The 21,137-nt window shown below is 41.9% G+C and overlaps 1 protein-coding gene across 2 annotated transcripts in view; it reads left to right on the top strand.

The window, feature by feature from the left end:
* LOC119971252 (PH domain leucine-rich repeat-containing protein phosphatase 2-like) overlaps positions 1 to 21,137 on the top strand; it is a 128,410-nt gene that overhangs the window by 38,731 nt on the left and 68,542 nt on the right. For both annotated transcript variants that reach the window (XM_038806539.1, XM_038806540.1), the window contains 3 exons: positions 10,185 to 10,375; positions 16,554 to 16,679; positions 18,342 to 18,490. In XM_038806539.1, the coding sequence (XP_038662467.1) occupies positions 10,185 to 10,375; positions 16,554 to 16,679; positions 18,342 to 18,490 (466 nt within the window). The remainder of the gene's footprint in view (positions 1 to 10,184; positions 10,376 to 16,553; positions 16,680 to 18,341; positions 18,491 to 21,137) is intronic.

Below are 21,137 nucleotides of genomic sequence, written 5' to 3' on the forward strand. Positions count from 1 at the left end.
GCAGAACTGAGAGCTGCCTTAAAAACGTCTCTACCGTGTCCACTTACTAAACAACACACATATACCTCTGCTGGTCTTTTATCCTGCATGCCGTGGGCCTCTCGTAAGCACACATGAAACACCATTGGAACTGAATTAACCCCTACTTATACAAACGCCTTTGCACTGCATGAATCTAACTATAGGCTTTACCCTTTCAGACACAGACACATTAAATTAAACCCTCTTAAAACTATACAGCATTTCTTATGTTTACGAATACAAATATAAATCCCTTAAAACTATGATTTTCTAACAGAAGTCCCTACAAAATTACAAAGACTATAATTAAAATGGAGCTTAGGTATTCTGTTTACATGGTTCAGTGCAGTATTTTGAAATAAAATTACCATTGGTACCTTTTGGCATCTTTAGGATTGCTGAAGTTCTTTACAGCTAATGGGTTACTTTTGAAGTCCAATGTTGCTGTGTGCAAATTGGCTGCTGTATTTATCTATCTAAGTGCAAGAAACAGTAATGCATGATATAATGTTTTTTGGTTGTGGGATAAATATTGGCAAGGACAGCAGAACACCTTTAAATAAATTACCACTTGAATCAAGATAAAGGAACTTTAGTAGATGCAGTGTGGTTAGATTTACAGAAGGTGTCTTGTTAGAAAATGTTAAATGCATGATAATACAAGAAGGAATGTAGCAGCATGAATAGAAAGTTGGTTGATGAACAGGAAACAGAATTAGGGTAAATGGGTAACAAAAAAAATACAGTGCTGGAAACACTGAAGACAACAGACCAGTTGCACTTTGGGTGTAACCTATTTGGCAAAGCTAGATGATATTAGACTGGGTTTTGCAGTCAGCAGCTAATAAACAACTCCATTTATTATGCCTACGGCTGCCCAGAGACATTTGTGGCTTTTGCTTGTCAATTAATGATCATCTGGAGTCAGAAACAGAGTGACATCCTCTCTGGGACTTGTGTGATCAGGGCAAGCAACAGCATATATCGACAGTCAAATAGATGGATGAATATGTGGTATGCAGAGCCTAAACCAGGAAGTGTAAGTTAGAATATTTAATTTAATGTAAGACCTATATAGAGAAAGCAGTTAAGAGTATTTAATTTAATGTAAGATCATGTAGACACGGCAAAATAGAGTAAAGAAAGATAGGGTTACTAATGAAACCCAAATAGAAACAGAAAATAAAAGTAACAAAAAGTAATTATTTTAAAAAAAAAAGTCTGACAATTAAACTCCACAAAGAAATGTGACTCCGCATTTGTAAAAGTAAATGTTCAGTGTCAGAGAGGTGGTTTGATAGTAATTAAGACTTATACGGGCGGTATGGTGGCACAGCGGTCAGCACTGTTGCCTCATGGCGCCGAGGACCTAGGTTCGATCCCGGCCCCAGGTCACTGTCCGTGTCGAGTTTGCATATTCTTCCCGTGTCTGCATGCGTTTCACCCCCACAACCCAAAGAAATGTGCAGGGTAGGTGGATTGGCCACTCTAAATTGCCCCTTAATTGGAAATAAAATGATTGGGTTCTCTGAATTTATTTTTAAAAATGATATGTTGTGATTTTTGTATGTAACTGCACCTCTGTGGGTGCCAGGGGTTGCTGCTGTCCACCTCCGAGCCCTCTTTTCACCAGCTCTTCTAGGTGCTGCTGTCTGCCTCCGAGCCCTCTTTTCACCAGCTCTTGGTGCTACTGTCTGCCTCCGGGTCTTTTTTTCCACTCGCTTTTCTTGGTGTTGCTAACTGCCTCCGGGTCCTCTTTTCACTTGGTCTTCCAGGTGCTGCTGTCTGCCTCCGGGTCTTTTTTCGCTAGCTCTTCTAGGTGCTGCTGATTTAGGAACATAGGGACAAGAGTAGATCATTCAGTCCCTAAAGCCTGTGCTGCCATTTAATGATGTAATGTCTGATCTGTGGCCTAACTCTATATACCTGCCTTTGGCCCATATTCCTTAATATCTTTGCTTAACAAAAATCTATCTGTTTCTGATTTAAGATTCACTGTTCTAGCTTCAACTGCTGTTTGTGGGAGAGATTTCCAAACCTCTCCCACCCTTTGAGTGAAGAAGTGCTTCCTAACATCTCTTCTGAACAGTCTAGCCCTAATTTTTAGATATTGCCCCCTAGTATTAGAATCCCCAATCCATTTAAATAACATCCATAGACATTCCCCTCTTTGCTACTTTAGTCACCTCTTCAAAAAATTCAATAAGATTAATCAGGCATGATCTCCCCTTGATGAATCCATGCTGGCTCTTCCTGAGCGTCGAAACTTTTTCGAGGTGTTCAGTTACCCATCCCCCTTACAGATTCCGGCAATTTCCCCACTACAGATGTTGGGCTAACTGATCTGTAATTCCCTGGTTTCTCCCTTTCACCCGTCTTTAAAAAAAAGTGGAGTGACATGTGCAATTTTCTAATCCAGAGGAATTGCTCCTGAATCTAGGTATTTCTGAAAGATTATAGTTAGGGCATCTACAATGTTCTCCCCTACTTCCTTTAACACCCTCTGATGGAAACCGTCAGGTCCTGGGGATTTGTCGCTCTTTAGTTCCATTTCCCATTTACTGATGCTGTGTACTTGCATTAATTGTACGAAGTCCCTGTCCTCTATAGACTATTAATTTTTTCTGGACTTCTGGCAAGTTATCCTCCTTTTCAACTGTAAATACTGAGGCAAAATAGTTCAACATATTTCAAAATATTGTTCTATATCATTGACAATATCTCAATTTCCAGCTTTTAGTTGGCCTAAATTGCTCTTGGTCACCTACTTTCCCTTTACATAACTATGTAATTTCTTATTGATTTTGATGTACCTAGCAAGTTTCCTTTAAATCCCTTTAGTAACTCTTATAAGCTGCTTTGTAACCCGTTGCTGATCTTTGTATCTAACCCATTCATCCGGATCAGTGCTATGTTTTGCATTTTTGTAAGCCCTTTCTTTTAGTTTTATGCTGTCCCTAACTTCTTTAGTTGTTCATGGCTGTTTTTATATGAAGTAGATAGAGCCTTTTCTTCTCTGGGATACATGCTCGCTCTGTATATCTTTAAATGTTTCTTTAAATATTCTCCACAGATCAGTCATTTGATCCATTAACATCTCCGGTTTACTGTGGACAGCCTGTCTCATCCCATTAAAGTCAGCCATACCCAAATCTAAAATTCTAGTATCTGAATTATGCTTTTCATTTTCAAACGCTACACTGAATTAAATCATGTTGTGATCACTATTTGATAAATGTTTGCACACTGGTTACTAATTAAATTGGGCTCATTACTCATAACTAAATCTAATATTGCCTGTCCCCTTGTTGCATCCAGGACATATTGCAGCAGGAAACTATCCCAGATCCATTCCAGAAATTCTACCATTCTGACAGGTGCTTCTCTGCCACTTCCAATCTGTGTATAAATTAAAATCTAGTGGTCTCAACTAGATTCTCTACCCTCATTATATCCTCTCTCACCATTGAGGTGATAGTATTTCTAATCACTAAGGCTACTCCACCCCTTTTGTCACCTTCCCTGTCCCTCCTGCAAACTTTATAACCAACTATATTTAGTTCCCAGTCCCGTCCATCCTGTAGCCATGTCTCCATAACAGCAACTAATCGTAATCTTCAATTTGTGGCTCATCTAGTTTATTCCTTACACTCCGTGCTTTAGTATACAGAACTCTTAATTGGGCTACTCTTCTTGACCTGTCCCTCAGCACTGATGTTTTATGTGCTTGTTTATTATTTTTCCCTTTGGTTTCACCAGTATACTTGTAATTTTTCCATTAGCTGCAATTCCTGAAGTTAAGTTCCTGACAATTTCTTTACTCTCTGCCCTGCTACTTGTTTTTGGAACTGTATTGACTTCCCCTGACTACCTCCGGAAGTCCCCTTTTGCCAGCTCTTCTATGTGCTGCTGAATTCACTCTTTTCCATTTAATTTATCCCTTTAGAATCAAAACTGTCACTGCCCTCATTAATAACCTACCTAACTCTTCACCATTAGCTCTCCAGGAAATCCACCCTGAATAGTACATGGCCAACCAGCCATTGTTCTAAAATACAATAATTAGACAAGTTTAAATGTAAATTTAAAAATTCCTTTTATGATTTTAAATGTGGCCTCATTATCATCTCTTTGACCAAAGGAAACAAGATTATTATTTATGTCATAAATACAGTTGAGGAAGACAATCCATCCAGAAAAAAAATACCCTTTTTGCTTATACTGTAAAATAATTCCAGGAATTCTATATTCCTTACTCCACCCAGAAATCATCTGTGTTCTTCACTAGGTGGGAAAATTAAATGTGTCTGCTACTAGTTTGAACCACATCCACTGCATTTTTTAAATTGGTAACTTTCCCATAAATACAGATGAGGAAGATTTTATGGTCAGTTGTGTTGGGGTGTGGTTTTGGAAGAAGGGGAGGAGAGGCAAAATTGACTTGATCAGTTTGTGTGGCCATGCAATTGGCTAGTTTTCCTTTCAATTCCTGTTGTGGAAGCTTTTAGTTATAATCTTTGTTCACTTTATTGTGTGCTAACTTCTGATCTACAGTAATCCTAATAAAACCGGAATTGCAAATTGATCACCAACTTCAATGTGCAGATTTGTTTTGTCGACAGTCTGCTGGTGCTGAAGTACAAGGAACATCTTCAGCCCACGTTTGTCTAAACATGTCTTTCAGTTTCATACAATAACTACTTAAAATCTGGAATGTTGTAGCCAGAAGTGAGCTTGCGCTAGATGAAGATCAAGCTATGTAACTGCAGCTCTCCTGTTATGAACTAACAGCATGATCAACTGGACAAAGAGCAGTATTAATCTTTGATGTGATTGGGGCATTTTCTGGTATGTTCAATAATAGAGATGTAGCTAACATGCACAGATGTTTCATTAATTTAATATTGATCACAGAAAACATAGAAAAACTGCCCAGTGGACATGTTTGTTCCAGAAGCTAATGTGTTCAGTAAGTAATAGAACAGTACAGCACAGAACAGGCCCTTCGGCCCTCGATGTTGTGCCGAGCAATGATCACCCTACTCAAACCCACGTATCCACCCTATACCCGTAACCCAACAACCCCCCCCCCTTAACCTTACTTTTTAGGACACTACGGGCAATTTAGCATGGCCAATCCACCTAACCCGCACATCTTTGGACTGTGGGAGGAAACCGGAGCACCCGGAGGAAACCCACGCACACACGGGGAGGACGTGCAGACTCCGCACAGACAGTGACCCAGCCGGGAATCGAACCTGGGACCCTGGAGCTGTGAAGCATTTATGCTAACCACCATGCTACCGTGCTGCCCAATGATGAATCACAGTTGAGCTTGTGCTTCCTTGGGCCATTCCAGGTAACAACATTATCTCGGGGAAACTTCAGGTGTGTAATGCTTTGCTGTTACTGTTCTATCCCAAGTTTCAGCACTTGCTGAATATTGAGGTAAGGGTACTTTGAGTGCTGTAATCCACAAGGCTACAGATCGTGGGCTGGAAAATGAGATTAGGCTGGATGGCTACTTGCTGGTCGATGTAGATAGAATGGGGAAAATGGCCTCCTCTCTTGCTGTGAATGTCAATGATAGGTGTAAAACATATTGTGTTCCTAGTGATGGCTGGATTAAGTGGCAGCAAGTCTTTTAACATCAAACTCACAACTTATACATTTTCATGAATTTTCACTAGTGAAATTAAAAGTGGTGCCATGTGCTATCATGGTGCCCAAGGTCAACAGTGGCTGGATATCCTTAATTGGAAGCTGGTCTGTTTTTTGTTTTTTTTTAGCAGCCATGGAAGTAGGGTAAATATGGTATGTTGTTGCCCTACCTCTATAGTGTGTTATACCTCACTCTCCATGTTACTCCTCACTTTCCAGTCTAAGAGGAGTAGAATGTTGTCTTGCTCCAGGCTTCTTCTCATCCCAGTCATACTAGCTTCTGGCAGATGCACAAGAGCTACCTTGGTTTAAAAGTTAATTTGTCTGGTCGCTGCAAGAATCTTTTCTGGGTGCTTCACTGACTGCCTATGTTAAGGTCATTTTGCAGCCCCGAAGTAGTGCAAGTTCTATCTTTATCACCCTGGGGGTGATAAAGCTGTTCAGAACATGTTATCTCAACTTTATTAATCTACGATGTGGAGATGCCGGCGTTGGACTGGGGTGAGCACAGTAAGAAGTCTTACAACACCAGGTTAAAGTCCAACATGTTTGTTTCAAACACTAGCTTTAGGAGCACTGCTCCTTCCTCAGGTGAAGGAGCAGTGCTCCGAAAGCTAGTGTTTGAAACAAACGTATTGGACTTTAACCTGGTGTTGTAAGACTTCTTACTGTTATTAATCTACAGATGATGATCGAATTAGTCTAATTGTGTTGATCGGAAGAAATATGTTCTTGGCCACATAAACATTGAACTCTTAGTTATGACTCTGACTCCAGAGGCTTTAAAAACAATGATCCTGTGATTGAACCATTTGTATTGGAGAAAATTTACAAATCTGAATCGGAATGAGCATTTTTATTTAAATTGATAATGGGAATTTGCAGAGCAGATGCTCGTTACCCAGCATTTTGGTGTGCAGCCATTGGGATTATTAGTGAAGCTGAGATGCTTGAATTTTTCGACCACACCTTTGTAGATATCAATTTCAAATGGATTGAAATTTCATGAAAAAAAAACATATTGTAGGGTATAAGGGCATTGAGCGATGCAGCACACTGTGCAGATGAAATATTGGACTGACAGCATGATACTTGTTCATTGCTGCCTAGCTGCTCAGAAAAAAGAAAAAGATTTTTTAGTTTTCCTTTACCAGCCCGGTGAGACTGCCACCGGTATTAATGCCACTTATGCTGGTAATGATGCCCCATGGGCTTTGAATCGGAAATGGCTGTTCCACCAGCTGCTTCGCCTGAACTAAGCCAGGCAGCTCCCAGCCAACGAGGGGGAGCAGCTCTTCAATCATTCCCACAGAACAAACCCAGACACCACGCAACCACGCCACCGTACAGACCTGCTCCATAATTCGGAGATGCCGACCTGGTCAGACTGTTGGAGGTGGTGGAGACCAGGTGGGACACCCTCCTTCCCCCGAGGGGGTTGGAAGGTCAGCCAGTGCCACCTGGGAGCCACGAGCCGGGTGGGAAGGTCAGCCAGTGCCACCTGGGAGCCACGAGCCGGGTGGGAAGGTCAGCCAGTGCCACCTGGGAGCCACGAGCCGGGTGGGAAGGTCAGCCAGTGCCACCTGGGAGCCACGAGCCGGGTGGGAAGGTCAGCCAGTGCCACCTGGGAGCCACGAGCCGTGGTGGGAAGGTCAGCCAGTGCCACCTGGGAGCCACGAGCCGGGTGGGAAGGTCAGCCAGTGCCACCTGGGAGCCACGAGCCGGGTGGGAAGGTCAGCCAGTGCCAGCTGGGAGCCACGAGCCGGGTGGGAAGGTCAGCCAGTGCCACCTGGGAGCCACGAGCCGGGTGGGAAGGTCAGCCAGTGCCACCTGGGAGCCACGAGCCGGGTTAAGTTGAGCCCGTGCAGGGCATCCCAGTTCCTAGCCACTTGTATCCCCAAGTACCGAAAACTCCTCTCCACTATCTTGAGCGGGATCTCCCACAGTCTCTCCTCCTGGCCCCTAGCGTGGATCACGAACAGCTCGCTCTTCCCCACGTTCAACTTGTACCCCGAAAAGCTCCCAAAGTCTTTCAGGATCTGCATGACCCTCTAGCGGGTCCGAAATGTACAACAACAGGTCATCCGCGTAAAGCGAGAAGTCTTGCCATTGACATATTCTGATCCCTTAATGTGCCACTATCAGCACCCTTCTGAGCAATGATCACCATCATTTACACTCCCTTTGTCTTTTTGTCCACCACGTCTTTTGTTTTTGAAAAATATTTTATTAAGGCATTTATATTATGAATTTTAGCAAAATAAACAACCACCACCAAACAAACAACAAACCCCATACAACATGGCTTAAATAAACAACTCCCGACCTTCCCCCGTCTTACCCAGCTCCCCATGGACTCTGAACCACCCTTACCGTCAGTACCTCCGACATGACGTCAGCAAACCCCTGCCAGAATCCCCTAAGTTTTGGACATGCCCAAACCATGTGGACGTGATTTGCACGCCCACCGCCCACTCCTATCCTCCACCCCTTCAAAAAACCTGCTCATCTGGGCCACAGTCATGTGCGCCCTGTGGACCACTTTAAATTGTATAAGGCTAACCTGCCTCATGAGAAGGATGCATTGACTCCCCTCAGGGTATCCTCCCATAACCCAGCCTCCATCTCCCCACCCTACTCTTCCTTCCATTTCCGCTTCAACTCCCCGACCGGGGCTCCCTCCCAATCCACAAACATTTTATAGATTTCCGATACCTTCCCCTCCCCCACTCCCGCTTTCGACACTACCTTATCCTGTAGCCCTTGGGGTGGCAGGTGTGGGAAAGGCAATACCTGACTCCACACACAGTCCCTCACCTGCGAGTAGTGAAACCCATTCCCACCGGGCAGTCCAAACTCCTCCCCCCAACTCTTCCAAACATGGAAGGCTTCTATCTATAAACAGATCCCCAAACCGCTCAGTCCCTGCCTGCTGCCACTCCAGAAACTCACCATCCACCCCTTGGAGCAAACCGGTGGTTGCCGCATATCGGTACCCACACCGACACCCTCTCCAGCCCCATGTGCTGCCGCCACTGGCCCCACGCCCTCTGAGCCGCCACCACTGCCGGACCTGTGGAGTATCTGGTCGGCAAGAACAGCAGAGACTCCGTTAGCAGTGCCCCTAAACTCGTTTCCTTACATGAGGCTGCCTCCATCTGCTCCCACACCGGCCCCGACCCCTGCTGAACCTTTTCTCAGGAGCCCACCCCCCAGCCAAGTTAGTTTAAACCCTCCACAACAGCACTAGAAAATCCCCCTGCACGGATACTTTCCATTTTGGTTCAGTGCAACCCATCTGCCTTGTACAGGTCCCACTGTCCCCCAAATCAGTCCCAATGTCCCAGAAATCAGGAGCACTCTCTCTCTTGCCATGTATTCATTTGGACTAACCTCCTATTTCTATACTCACAAATACATGGCACCGGAAGTAATCCAGACATTATTACCATCTGGGTTCTGTTTTTTAAAATCTACTTCCTAGCCCTCTAAATTCTGCTTGCAGGACCTCATCCCTTTTTCGGCCTGGATTGCTAGTGCCAATGTGCACCATGATGACTGTCTGTTGCCTCGTGGAGGTAACATACCATCCTGGAGTCTCTCTTGTGGCCGCAGAAACACCTGTCTGATATCACAAATCAATCCCCTACCACTATAGCCATGCTGTTCTTCCTCCTCCCTCTTGTGCAGCAGACCCACCCATGGTGCTCTGAAGTTGTCTGTCACTGCTTTGCCCTGTACTAATTTTACCCCATGCCAAAACCCGGACGTAGTTCTGAGATGGTGATCTGGAGGAGCACAAAGGTGGCCATTTATTTTGTGGAGCCAGGAAGAGCACTCCTGCCACGTCTTGTTCCTTTCCTGAGCAACCTTCAACAATTCTGTTAAGAGTCTGCTTAACACCCGGAAATCATCTTGGGCAACCACCAGTATCACACTTTAAAACAAAGCATAATTTAGTGATGGCCCAAAATCTGTCATGGGCTTCCGTAATACTAAATTGGTTACTGTGGTGCCTGTTTTTAAACAAAATTAAAGTAGAATTACACCACAGCATTCATCTTCTAGAGCTGGACCTTCTCTGATGTTGAGTTAGATTTCTTAAATGTTACTGCACTGGGGTGCCAATCTTTATGCATTCCATTATGGTTTGATCCACAGCAGCTTGTGAGAATATCGCAATACCTTTAATATCTCTAAAGACAGGAGGTGAATATTAAATATTCATTCGATGTCAGTGGGTATAATCACTTTTATTTTAGGTTTCTAGGATTTTTTGGTCTTTTAAAATTACTGTTTTACAGTTCACCGGATATTTGTATTTCAATTTCTTTAAGGTTATTGAATCTCATGTTATAATGAATTGAGATCCATGTACCATTAATTAGGGCTTCCATCAGTTTTTTTATTTTGCTTTTAGATTAGCAATGTGCTTCATTTTCTAAATGGTTCACGTTAGAATTTTGTACGGTATTCATTAGGTTTTTCTGTTGTCTCCTCAGGGAAGCCAAGCAGCATAGAACAACTAGATCGGATCCTTCTCTCTGGCGTGTTTAGTGTTCGGAAAGGCAAAACTCAGCTGCACAAGTGGTCAGAACGTCAAGTCATTCTCTGTGGTACCTGCCTAATTGTGTCTTCAGTGAAGGAGTGCCAGATGGGAAAAATGCATGTACTGCCTCTCACTGGAGGCAAGGTAAGAAATCATGTCTATTCTGAAGGAACTGGTATTATGTAGTTTATACATCTTACTGCAGGCATAGTCTAGTCTAGTATGGTGTTTACAAATAATTACATTGTGGTAAGCTTAGACTTAGTATTCCATAATCCTCATCTACACACCCGATCACCACCTCGAAAAATTCAACCAAATTCATTAGGCATGACCTCCCTCTGACAAAGCCATGCTGATTATTCCTGATCAAACCTTGCCTCACCAAGTGGAGATTAGTTTTCTCCTTCAGAATTTTTTCCAGTAGTTTTCTTTCCACTGATGTGAGACTCGCTAGTCTGTAATTTCTTGGTTTGTCTCTACCACCCTTCTCAAAAAGTGGAACCACATCAGCTGTCCTCCAATCCTCTGCCACCTCCCCTGTGGCCAGAGAGGAATTAAAAATTTGGGTCAGAGCCCCTGTACTTTCCTCCCTTAATTCCCACAGCAGTCTTGGATACTACTCATCTGGACTTGGGGATTTGTCCACTTTTTAGCCTGCCAGAACCTCCAATACGTCTTCACTCCCTATGTCAAACTGTTCTCGACTACATTCCTTCAAGGTGTTATCTCTCTGAGCAGTGTCCAATAAGAGTATTGGTTTGAGACAGCTCCTACACTTCCTTCCTCTTCCGACCTTTTCAGATGGCCACCCATCTACTATCCTAATCTCCATCTGCCTGTGGAGTAGACTCTTCTTGGAGCATACAGGCCAGAATTCTCCAGCAGTTGCGATACACTTTCCCCGCTAGCAGCGCACCCCCATCCACGGGTTTCCCGGCAGCATTTGTTGGACGTTTAGCTGCTGTTGTATAAAGAGTCAAAGGTACTGCTCCTTTTACAACCACTTTTATTTCACTTTCACAGACTCTGCACAAAACTGTATCTTTGTATCACCTGACACAAAGGCCACCTGAAGCCTCTTTACATATCAGTGCCAATTATTGGATACTTAATATAAATGAGACAACTAATTGAAATGTCTCTTAACCCATTACTTAACAGCATGAGGTGACTTCAATGGGAAATCCCATTGACAAGCGGTGGGAGTATAGAATCCTGCTGCCAGCGAACAGCACATCACAGAGAAGCACACGACTGGGGATCCAGAGAACCAATCCACAATCTGAGAAACGCAAAGCCTCTCTGATGCTTCGCAGTAACTCTAGCTACTCCTCAAGTTCAAAAAGCCCGAGTCTGAACTTAAGCAGCTAGACACTTGCTATACAAGTGGTCATCAAGATACATGTATTGTCCTCATATTCTTACATAAATAGACTAAATAGCAAGCAAGCTACATTACTGATCTTGATGGGAGATGTTTTGTCACCTTATGAGGAGAGGATAGACAGAATCCATGAAAATTCTGATACACGATCAGACATTCTGAAAAGTCAACCAGAAGCTGCGATCATTGGAGTTTCAATTGAAAGTTAGTGAGAGTTTTGTTGGAAGTAGGCAATAAGCAATGCAAATCTGAGAACACAGTACACAAATGTTAGCTGAAGTTACAAACTGTAGCCCTTGGCATTGGTGGGATAGAAAGGATCAAGGCTACAATGCAATCTTGATTCTGTCTTACTCTAAAACCTGAACCCAACATCGCAAAAATCAATTTAAATATCCAACATTTTATTCATATCCAACTCGTCAAATACTCTATTATGTATCTGTTATGGGAAGCAAGAGTAGAGCTAGCTGACAGCCAGAGAAACTAAATTAAGCAGCTGGTATCAAAATTAATGCTGCAATCAATGGAACTCCTGGGGATCAGGGTAAAAAAGACACATTGAAGAAATATCTACACAGATACATAGAAGATAGGAGCAGGAGGGAGGCCTTTTGGACTTTGAGCCTGCTCTGCCATTCATCACGATCATGGCTGATCATCCAACTCAACAGCCTAATCCTGCTTTCTCCCCATAGCTTTTGATCGCATTCTCCCCAAGTGCTATATCCAGCCGCCTCTTGAATATATTCAAAGTTTTAGCATCAACTACTTCCTGTGGTAATGAATTCCACAGGCTCACCACTCTTTGTGAAGAAATGTCTCCTTACCTCTGTCCGAAATGGTTTACCCTGAATTTTCAGACTGCGACCCCTGGTTCTCGACACACGCACCATTGGGAACATCTTCCCTGCATCTACCCTATCTAGTCCGGTTAGAATTTTATAAGTCTCTCTGAGATCCCCCCTCATTCTTCTGAACTCCAACGAGAACAATCCTAACCTAGTCAATCTCTCTTATGACACTTCCGCCATCCCTGGAATCAGTCTGGTAAACCTTCGCTGCACTCCCTCGAGAGCAAGAACATCCTTCCTCAGAGAAGGACACCAAAACTGCACACAATACTCCCAAGTGTGGCCTCACCATAGCCCTGTACAATTGCAGCAACACATCCCTGCTCCTATACTCGAAACCTCTTGCAATGAAGGCCAACATACTATCAGCCTTCTTTACCACCTGCATGCTTACCTTCAACGAATGGTGCACAAGGACACCCAGATCCCGCTGCACACTCCCCTCTCCCAATTTAAAGTCATTCAGGGAGTAATCTGCCTTCCTGTTTTTGCTTCCAAAATGAATAACCTCACACTTATCCAAATTATACTGCATCTGCCATTGATTTGCCCACTCACCCAAACTGTCCAGATCTTGCTGTAGGATCCCTGCCTCCTCGTCACAATTCATCCTCCCACCTAATTTGGTATCCTCTGCAAACTTTGAGATGTTACATTTTGTTCCTTCATCCAAATCATTAATATATATTGTGAATAGCTGGGGTCCCAGCACCGATCCTTGTGGTACCCCACTAGATACTGCCTGCCAATTTGAAAAGGGCCTATTAATCCCTACTCTTTGTTTCCTCTCTGCCAACCAGTTTTCTAATCCACCTCAATACATTTCCCCAATTCCATGCGCTTTAATTTTGCACAATAATCTCTTATGCGGGACTTTGTCAAGCGCCTTCTGAAAGTCCAAATATACCACATCGACTGGCTCCCCCTTGTTGACTCTACTGGTTACCTCTTCAAAGAATTCCAACAGATTTGTCAAGCATGATTTTCTCTTCATAAATCCATGCTGACTCTGACTGATCCTGCCACTGCTTTCTAAATGTTCCACTATAAAGTCCTTGAAAATAGATTCAATGTTAGGCTTACTGGTCTATAATTCCCTGCTTTCTCTCTACCTCCCTTTTTAACTATCGGAGTGACGTGAGCTACCCTCCAATCTGCAGGGACAGTTCCAGAGTCTGTAGAATCCCGGAAGATGACCACCAATGCATCCACAATTTCCAGAGCCACCTCCTTAAGCACTCTGGGATGTAGATTCTTAGGCCTTGGGGATTTATCCACCTTCAATCCCATCAATTTTCCCAGCACCATTTCTCTACTAATGTTGATCTCCCCCAGTTCTTCCCTCTCACTAAACCTTTCATTCTCCAACATTTCTGGGATCTGATTTGTGTCCTCATTTGTGAAGACAGAACCAAAGTATGTATTCAATTGCTCAGCCATTTCTTTGTCCCTTATTATGCATTCCCCTGTTTCTGTCTGTAGGGGGCCTACATTTCTCTTTACCAATCTCTTTCTCTTCACATATCTGTAGAAACTCTTAGTGTCAGTCTTTATGTTCCCTGCAAGCTTCCTTTCGTACTGTATTTTCCCCTTCTTAATCAATCCCTTCATTCTACTTTGCTGAATTCTAAACTGCTCCCAATCCTCAGATATTATTTTTCTTGGCCAGTCTGTATGCTTCTTCCTTGTATCGGACATTATTTCTAATTTCCTTTGTCTGCCATGGATTGGCCCTCTTACCCCCTTTGTTTTTGTGCCAGACAAGAATGAACAGTTGCTGTAGTTCCTCCATGCGTTACTTGAAAGTTTGCCACTGTCATCCCTTTAAGTAACTCTCCCCAACCTATCAAGGCCAATTCACGCCTCATATCCTCGTCGTTCCCTTTTATTAAGATTCAGCATCCTAGTCTCCGAATCAACTACTTCACTTTCCATCTTGATAAAAAAATTCTATCATGTTATGGTCGCTCATCCCCAAGGGGTCTCCTACAGCCAGATTGGCAATGATTCCCTTCTCATTACACAGTACCCAGTCTAAGATGGCCTGCTCTCTAGTTGGTTCCTCCACATATTAGTCAAGAAAACCATCCCAAATACACTCCAGGAATTCCTCCTCTACGGCATTGTGGGTAATTTGATTTGCCCAATCTGTGTGAAGATTAAAATCACCCATGCTCACCGATATTCCCTTGTCAAATGCATCTCTAATTTCTTGTTTAATGCCATTCCCAACCTCACCATAGCAGTTTGGGGATCTATATATGACACCCACTAATGTTTTTTGCAATATAGATATTTTGTGAGAACTTTAGTTTTACAATATGCTACATCAGAAGTGACACATTTGCATTCAATGCATAGGATCCGTACTCAATCTCGCAAGCCATGATTTCTGGCAGGAAATGTCGCTGGGAGGGTGGAACATTTGCAGAGGCAGTCAAAAGTCCATTGACTTTTTGTGGGAATTTCCAGTTCCACCCAAAATCCCGGCTGCAGTGTAAATTAAGTACAAATTCATTATTATATATAAATCCCAGTGCTGGGTTGTGTTTATTTGGGAAAAATGTACATAACTGCTGTGCTAGAATATGTTGGAATTTCAACATGAATGCCCACTGGATCAGTTACAAACTGTGAGATCTACATTAGTTCATAGTGTTTAGACCACTAAGTAGGTAAGTAGCATCTGATAAATGACACTCAATCTAAATTTGAAATTGGCTCCTCTAGAATCCATGATGTAAGCTTTCAGTGCTATGTTTTGAAATCCTACTTGAGCATTCCAACTGTAGCTTGATTTTAAACAATTGTAATCCCTGTGGGGTTTATCAAATTGAAATACCATACATTATGCCCATAATTAATCTTACTGTCATTTCTCACACCCTTGTTTAACTGTTCATCAACCTTGCATTCCCTCTCTTCTAATTCTGTACTGCATCCTCCTTCTTCTGAGTGAAGACCAATGTGAAGTACTAGTTTAACGCCTTATTAATGTCCTCCGGCTCCAAACACAAGATTGCCATCCTTGTCCATACTAAGCCCTACTCTTTCCCTGGTAAACCTCTTCCCCTTAATATACTTGTAGAATATCTTTCAACAATTTTACATTACAAAATGACCCCAAACAAACCCCCCAGCCGCGCTCAGCGCGAGTTTCACCTTCTCCAGAGTGCCCCCCCTGCCTGCAGTCTGGCCAGTCCGACGCCCCGAATATGGCTTCCAGGGTACCGGTCTCCACACCTGCGTGTAAGACTCACGAGATTGTACTGACCACCGTCCTCCAAAACCTTTCCAGCTTCGCACAGGACGTAAACATATGAACATGGTTCGTAGGGCCCCTCCTTCATTGCTCAGACACCCTCCACCTTCTCAAACAGCCGGCTCAACCTTGATTTTGTAAAGGTGCGCCCTATACTCTACCTTCAGCAGCAGCCAATCTCGCACACGTAGTCAAGGCATTCACCCGTTGCAGCACCTCACACCACAATCTCTTTTACAGCGCTCCACCCCACTGACAGCACTGCCTCCAACACTGAGGAGCTGGCAGGTGCTATTGGGATGGTCAGTAAAATAAATGTTCCTTGCATATGGGGAGTGGGTGGGAAATTAGACTTGATGCCACAATCAGTTCAGCCATGATCATATTGAATGTCTGAGCAGGCCCAAAGGACTGTATAGATTACTTCCCTTTCATATGATCTGATGAATGGAGAATCATATGGGGGGGGAATATTTGTGAGCATAAGCATGTGTATATTCGGCTGATCCCAGGGTACCTGTGGAAGAAAATGATTTGCAGCATTCAGAGTCCCTTGGCTTTGCTCAAGGACTCTGTTTATGCCTATATCTTTTGGAATTAAAATAACACCATGGCTCCTTGGTGGTTGAGCTGAGTGAATCTCTATGTAGCTCAGCCATACAGACCAGAAAAACACACATTTTATCCGCTGGTCTTGGCTGGGTGGATATTTATTTTCAGTTTGTGGAACTGGTGGGTTAAAGATTGCATTTTTTTTTTTAAATGTTACTGTACGTTTTTCCTGAAAATAGTGAAATTTAAGGTTTAATATTTTTATAGGTGGAAGAAGTAAAGAGACGACAATGCTGCCTCATGTTCAGTTCTGCTGGACAACAGGGACAAACGTACTATATCACCTTTGATTCATACCCAGAATACCTGCGGTGGCTCAGACAGGCATCCAAGGTGAATCATGCTGTGTCATGGAAACAACTTACACAATATTATATATGTAATAGGAAATAATACGCAGTGTTCTGATCTTGAAATGAAAAAAAAACTGTGTTAATCATAGGAAACAGTAGCATTTAAGTTGTTATACATAAACTTGTTCTTCCCCTCAGAAAAGTACATTTATTTTCCAGTTTTAATGAGTGAAAGCTAATATGTCTTTCACAATTCTAGAATTTAGTAGTTAAATGAATGGGGCAATAATTAGAATGAATTGCTAGTATATTGAAACAAGTTTTAACTTTTTGACTTTTAAGGCTTACACAATGCTCCCTCTTTAATCTCTGAGTCATTGAAATCTACAATTTGTTTGATTTAGATGGATTAACTTTTCACACTTGGGTCACTTGGAAGCCACTCTGAAGATTTTTGCTAATACCATGTCCAGTTTGTTTCTCAATGTTTGCCCTCTGCTTAGAGTGAACCCAGGATAATTGTGATATTCATTTGGTACCGAAAATCTTGGTAAACCTATTGCCAATGCTTGTCAATTCTTTTACCATTTTGCATGGTTCAACTCTGAATTATGTGTAGACATATTCTACAAGAACAGTGGCCATCTCCTGGGCCAGCATAGTCTCCACCAGGATATCTGACTTTTGCATTGGTAGATATTTTTGCATTGGTAGAAACTACTAACTGTAGTTGAATTTGCAAAGATTCATGGCTTGGAAGACATAATTTATTGTGTCTTTTTTTAATCCCTCATCTCTGCAGGCTGTGCCTATTTTGGCAAGATGAATTTGTCTCAGGCTGCCCAATAATACCTGGGTGTTGGAAACAAACAGCCCTAATAGCTGACTAAACACAATGTAAAATTAGCTTTTTCTTTCTGCAAGGCAGTTCCATTTGGTTATTGTTATTCTTTTTATCCCAACATATTTGTCACTTCTCTTACAATTTTGCATTCAATTTAAGTTTGTTTATCTATCTTTTGTTGTTGAACTGCTTTCACAGAAGTAATTTGCTTGTGGAAAACAAATCCAATCTAACCAAGTACCATCCTATTAGTCTATTCTCAATTGTCTGGATAGTGATTTAAGGAACTGTCGATAGTGATATAGAGTAGCAGCAATAACCTATTCACCCTGCTAAATTTGGGTTCTGCCAAAACCACTCCGCTCCAGACTTCATTACTCCCTTGCTCCAAACATGGACCAAAGAGTTGAATTCAGGAGCTGAGAATGACTCAGCGCAACACGGTGGCACAGTTATTAGCACTGCTGCCTTATAGTGCCGGAGACCTGGGTTCGATTCTGGCCTCGAGTGACTGTGGAGTTTGCACATTCTCCCCGTGTCTGCATGGGTTTGCTCTGGTTCTCCGGTTTCCTCCCACGGTCCAAAGATGTGCAAGTTAGATGCAAGTTACCAGAGGGCTCATTTTGTCTATGGATATCTATTAGGCTTTTAGAAGGGAAGGTGTCATGCCAAAGTATAACTTATACCAGAAATTACGTGACATTTTAAAAATTCAAGCCATCTTAAAATCGCTGACAGGTAGTTTTTAGATTTCCACTTGTTTATATTTTAATAACTGCCATCAATACAATTTCCTGCTTTAATTACTGCTAGACCTTTATAGTAACCCATACAAACTAATTAATGGTTTATTTACAGGTTGTATCTCAGCGAATTGGTACAGTTGATCTGTCATGTTACAGCCTTGAGGAACTTCCTGAGTACCTGTTTTTCAGTCAAGATATCACGCATCTTAATCTACGGCATAATTTTATGCAGGCTGATGTTGGACTTTGCAACCTTAACAGGTAACTGAAACATTGTTTTTCATTTATTCCATGTTATACAGCTTCAACTGTTCCTCATTCTTAACATATTTCACACTTGGGTGGGTGTGAAAGAAGAGAAGGGGAAAAGAACCGATTAAAGCCCAGTCAATGGTGTTGGCAATTGTAATACGTGAGGGTTGACACGTAGCCAAATAGTAGAAGCAAGCAAAAAGCAAATCTACACAGATAATAACTGGTCGAAATTATAGTTGCTTGTCAGAGACTTTTGGTATTGTAAAGAAATATTGAAGTATTGTCATAACTACCTTGGTTTACGGTTTCATGGTTTATGTTCATATTTTAGAGAGAACTTTGGTTTGGGGAGGTTAAATTTGAATGGGTGAAGTAATTACAATTCTGTACTGTAGAGATTGCCAGATCATCACAAATAATGGCAGTTCAAAGGTAACCTGTGTTTATTTAATAAGGTCAGAGTAGAAGAAAGAGAGCTTTAGAATGACATGTGGGCTCATTTAGCAGGAAAACCAGAGCCAGAGTGGCTGAGCTACAATGTCCTGTCTTTGTTAGAGAGGTTAATTATCCATGGAGACCTCAGGCTAAAGAGGGTTGGTTATGAAGTTGAACTAATGAATATAAATTACTATTTGGAGCATCCTGGATACGCCCTATTGCCACAGAGATTGGTTACAGTGAACTGCCCTTTGGTGCAGGGTTTATCTATAAGTTTGGCTCCCAGCGATGAACAGTTCAGCTGAGAGAGGCCGGAGATCTTTGAGGTTGGAGCTGAAAGCAGCCAAGTTTGTGGTTTGTGTCCAAGTTCAGAAGGCAGAGGAAAATAATTTGTCAAGAGTGTGGAACATCTGGACCGGAATAGAATTATTAGAAACTGGATGTGTTCCAAATTTTTTGTTAAAATCACTGCGCAGAAACGAAGAGACTTTAATTGAAAAGCCCCAAACCCTACAAGGGAGCTGTTAAAAGTTTGGAGTTTGTCCCAAGAAACTAGATAACCTTCACCGACCTGATAAGTACCAAAGACTTCCTGGAGGAAGTCAAAATAAAAAGGGAGAGGTTCAGTTAAGAATTTTAGTCTAAAGTTCATGTTTGCGTTTTATTGTGTTTTTTGATTCAAAGTATTTATTTAGTTGTGTTTGCTTTTCTTGAGTCTTGTGTAGTAAAATTCATTTATTTTACACTGAAATCTTGTAACTTAATTCCTTCAGTAAATATCGGGGATTTCCAATTTCTCTTCAGATCTTAAAGGTCCCAGCAGGGATTAAAATAGTATCAAAGTCCCTGTTAGAAGTGGCACATTTTCCTATGCAATAACTTCAAAAATATAAGACTTTTCTACATTTAATTGAAAATGCAGCCAATGCACTACAATTTGGATAATTCTGAGAAAGGCAAATGTACATTACAGAAGCCTATTTAACTTCATGACTTCAAATGTTTTTGAAGCAGAACCAAAATAGAAAACAAATGCTTTGGGAGAATAGCAAATATCATGTTTTGGGTGGTGTGAAAAATTAAATATGTAAGGAAGTGTAACCTGATTGTTTAGTACTATTTTCTACATTCGATAAAATTGTAATCCGGTTTTCGTTTTAACTTAGTAATTGAGAATTTAAAGTTGGCCGTGGTGAATTATCAATGGCTATATTAACTTTGGCTAGTTACATTTAAATTGTGCAAAAACCAGGACACTACAGATGCTAAAATTAAAGCAAAATAGAAAATTGTGGAACCAATAAGTCGGTCAGGCAGCATCTAGTGTGTCCTCGGTTTTTAAAAAAATTGGTCTCCTGTAAACAAACTGAGTAAGATCAACAAAATTATTCCTAATGTTATTTGGAAACCTTTGCCTGACTTAATTTCTCCAATAATCTGAGCATTTATGATCAAGACTATAATAGGCATTTAAAATTACATAATTTAACAAGAAAATTATTAGGCTTGTCTCAGAATTGACTTTTCTGTGTTTGAGATGCTTGAGTGTTTTCCATTGAGACCTATGTAAGAAGATTAAACCTCAACTGCAAGCAGGACATCACAGAGCTTGCTGAAACTTGCTATTTGTAAACTCTGACCTCAATCAAGGACAACTGCAGTGAATTAAGTTTTAAAGCTAAATGGAATTTATCTAAATGCATTCCATCAGAATAAGCTAAAGAATCAACTCTACTTTTTGTGAGCTCACAGCAAAAACGTATCTGCTAACTACAATTGATGGTCAGATACAGTCGTGAAACCAGGTGAATGGGGAATGACGGGTACTTGTATTCGTAATGTACTATAATTGATTGTGTGCTGCATTTTTTGTTTGTTGAATAAAAATTGTTTTAGCTTTCTAAGCCTGAACGGAATGTTCTGAATCTACCATAGCACTATTTAAGATTAGAGGGATTATAAACATTTTAAGCCTATTTTGACATTATTTAGTGTTGCAGATATTTGATAAAGGAAGATGCAAATATGAGTTGTGTTTTCTTAGGGTGGATTTGTCCAGCGCCCTCCTGCCCTGCAGTGGGGTTAAACGGAGTGGTGGGAGGAGATGTGAGCAGGCAATGTGGTGGGAGCTGAAAAATCAGTTTTCCACTGGCATGAAATTACTGTGGGAGGGTCCAATCGTGCCCATCATGGTGGGCCACTCTTGACCGCCAGA

This window comes from Scyliorhinus canicula, chromosome 9 (genome assembly GCF_902713615.1).
Source record: "Scyliorhinus canicula chromosome 9, sScyCan1.1, whole genome shotgun sequence".
NCBI lineage: Eukaryota > Metazoa > Chordata > Chondrichthyes > Carcharhiniformes > Scyliorhinidae > Scyliorhinus > Scyliorhinus canicula.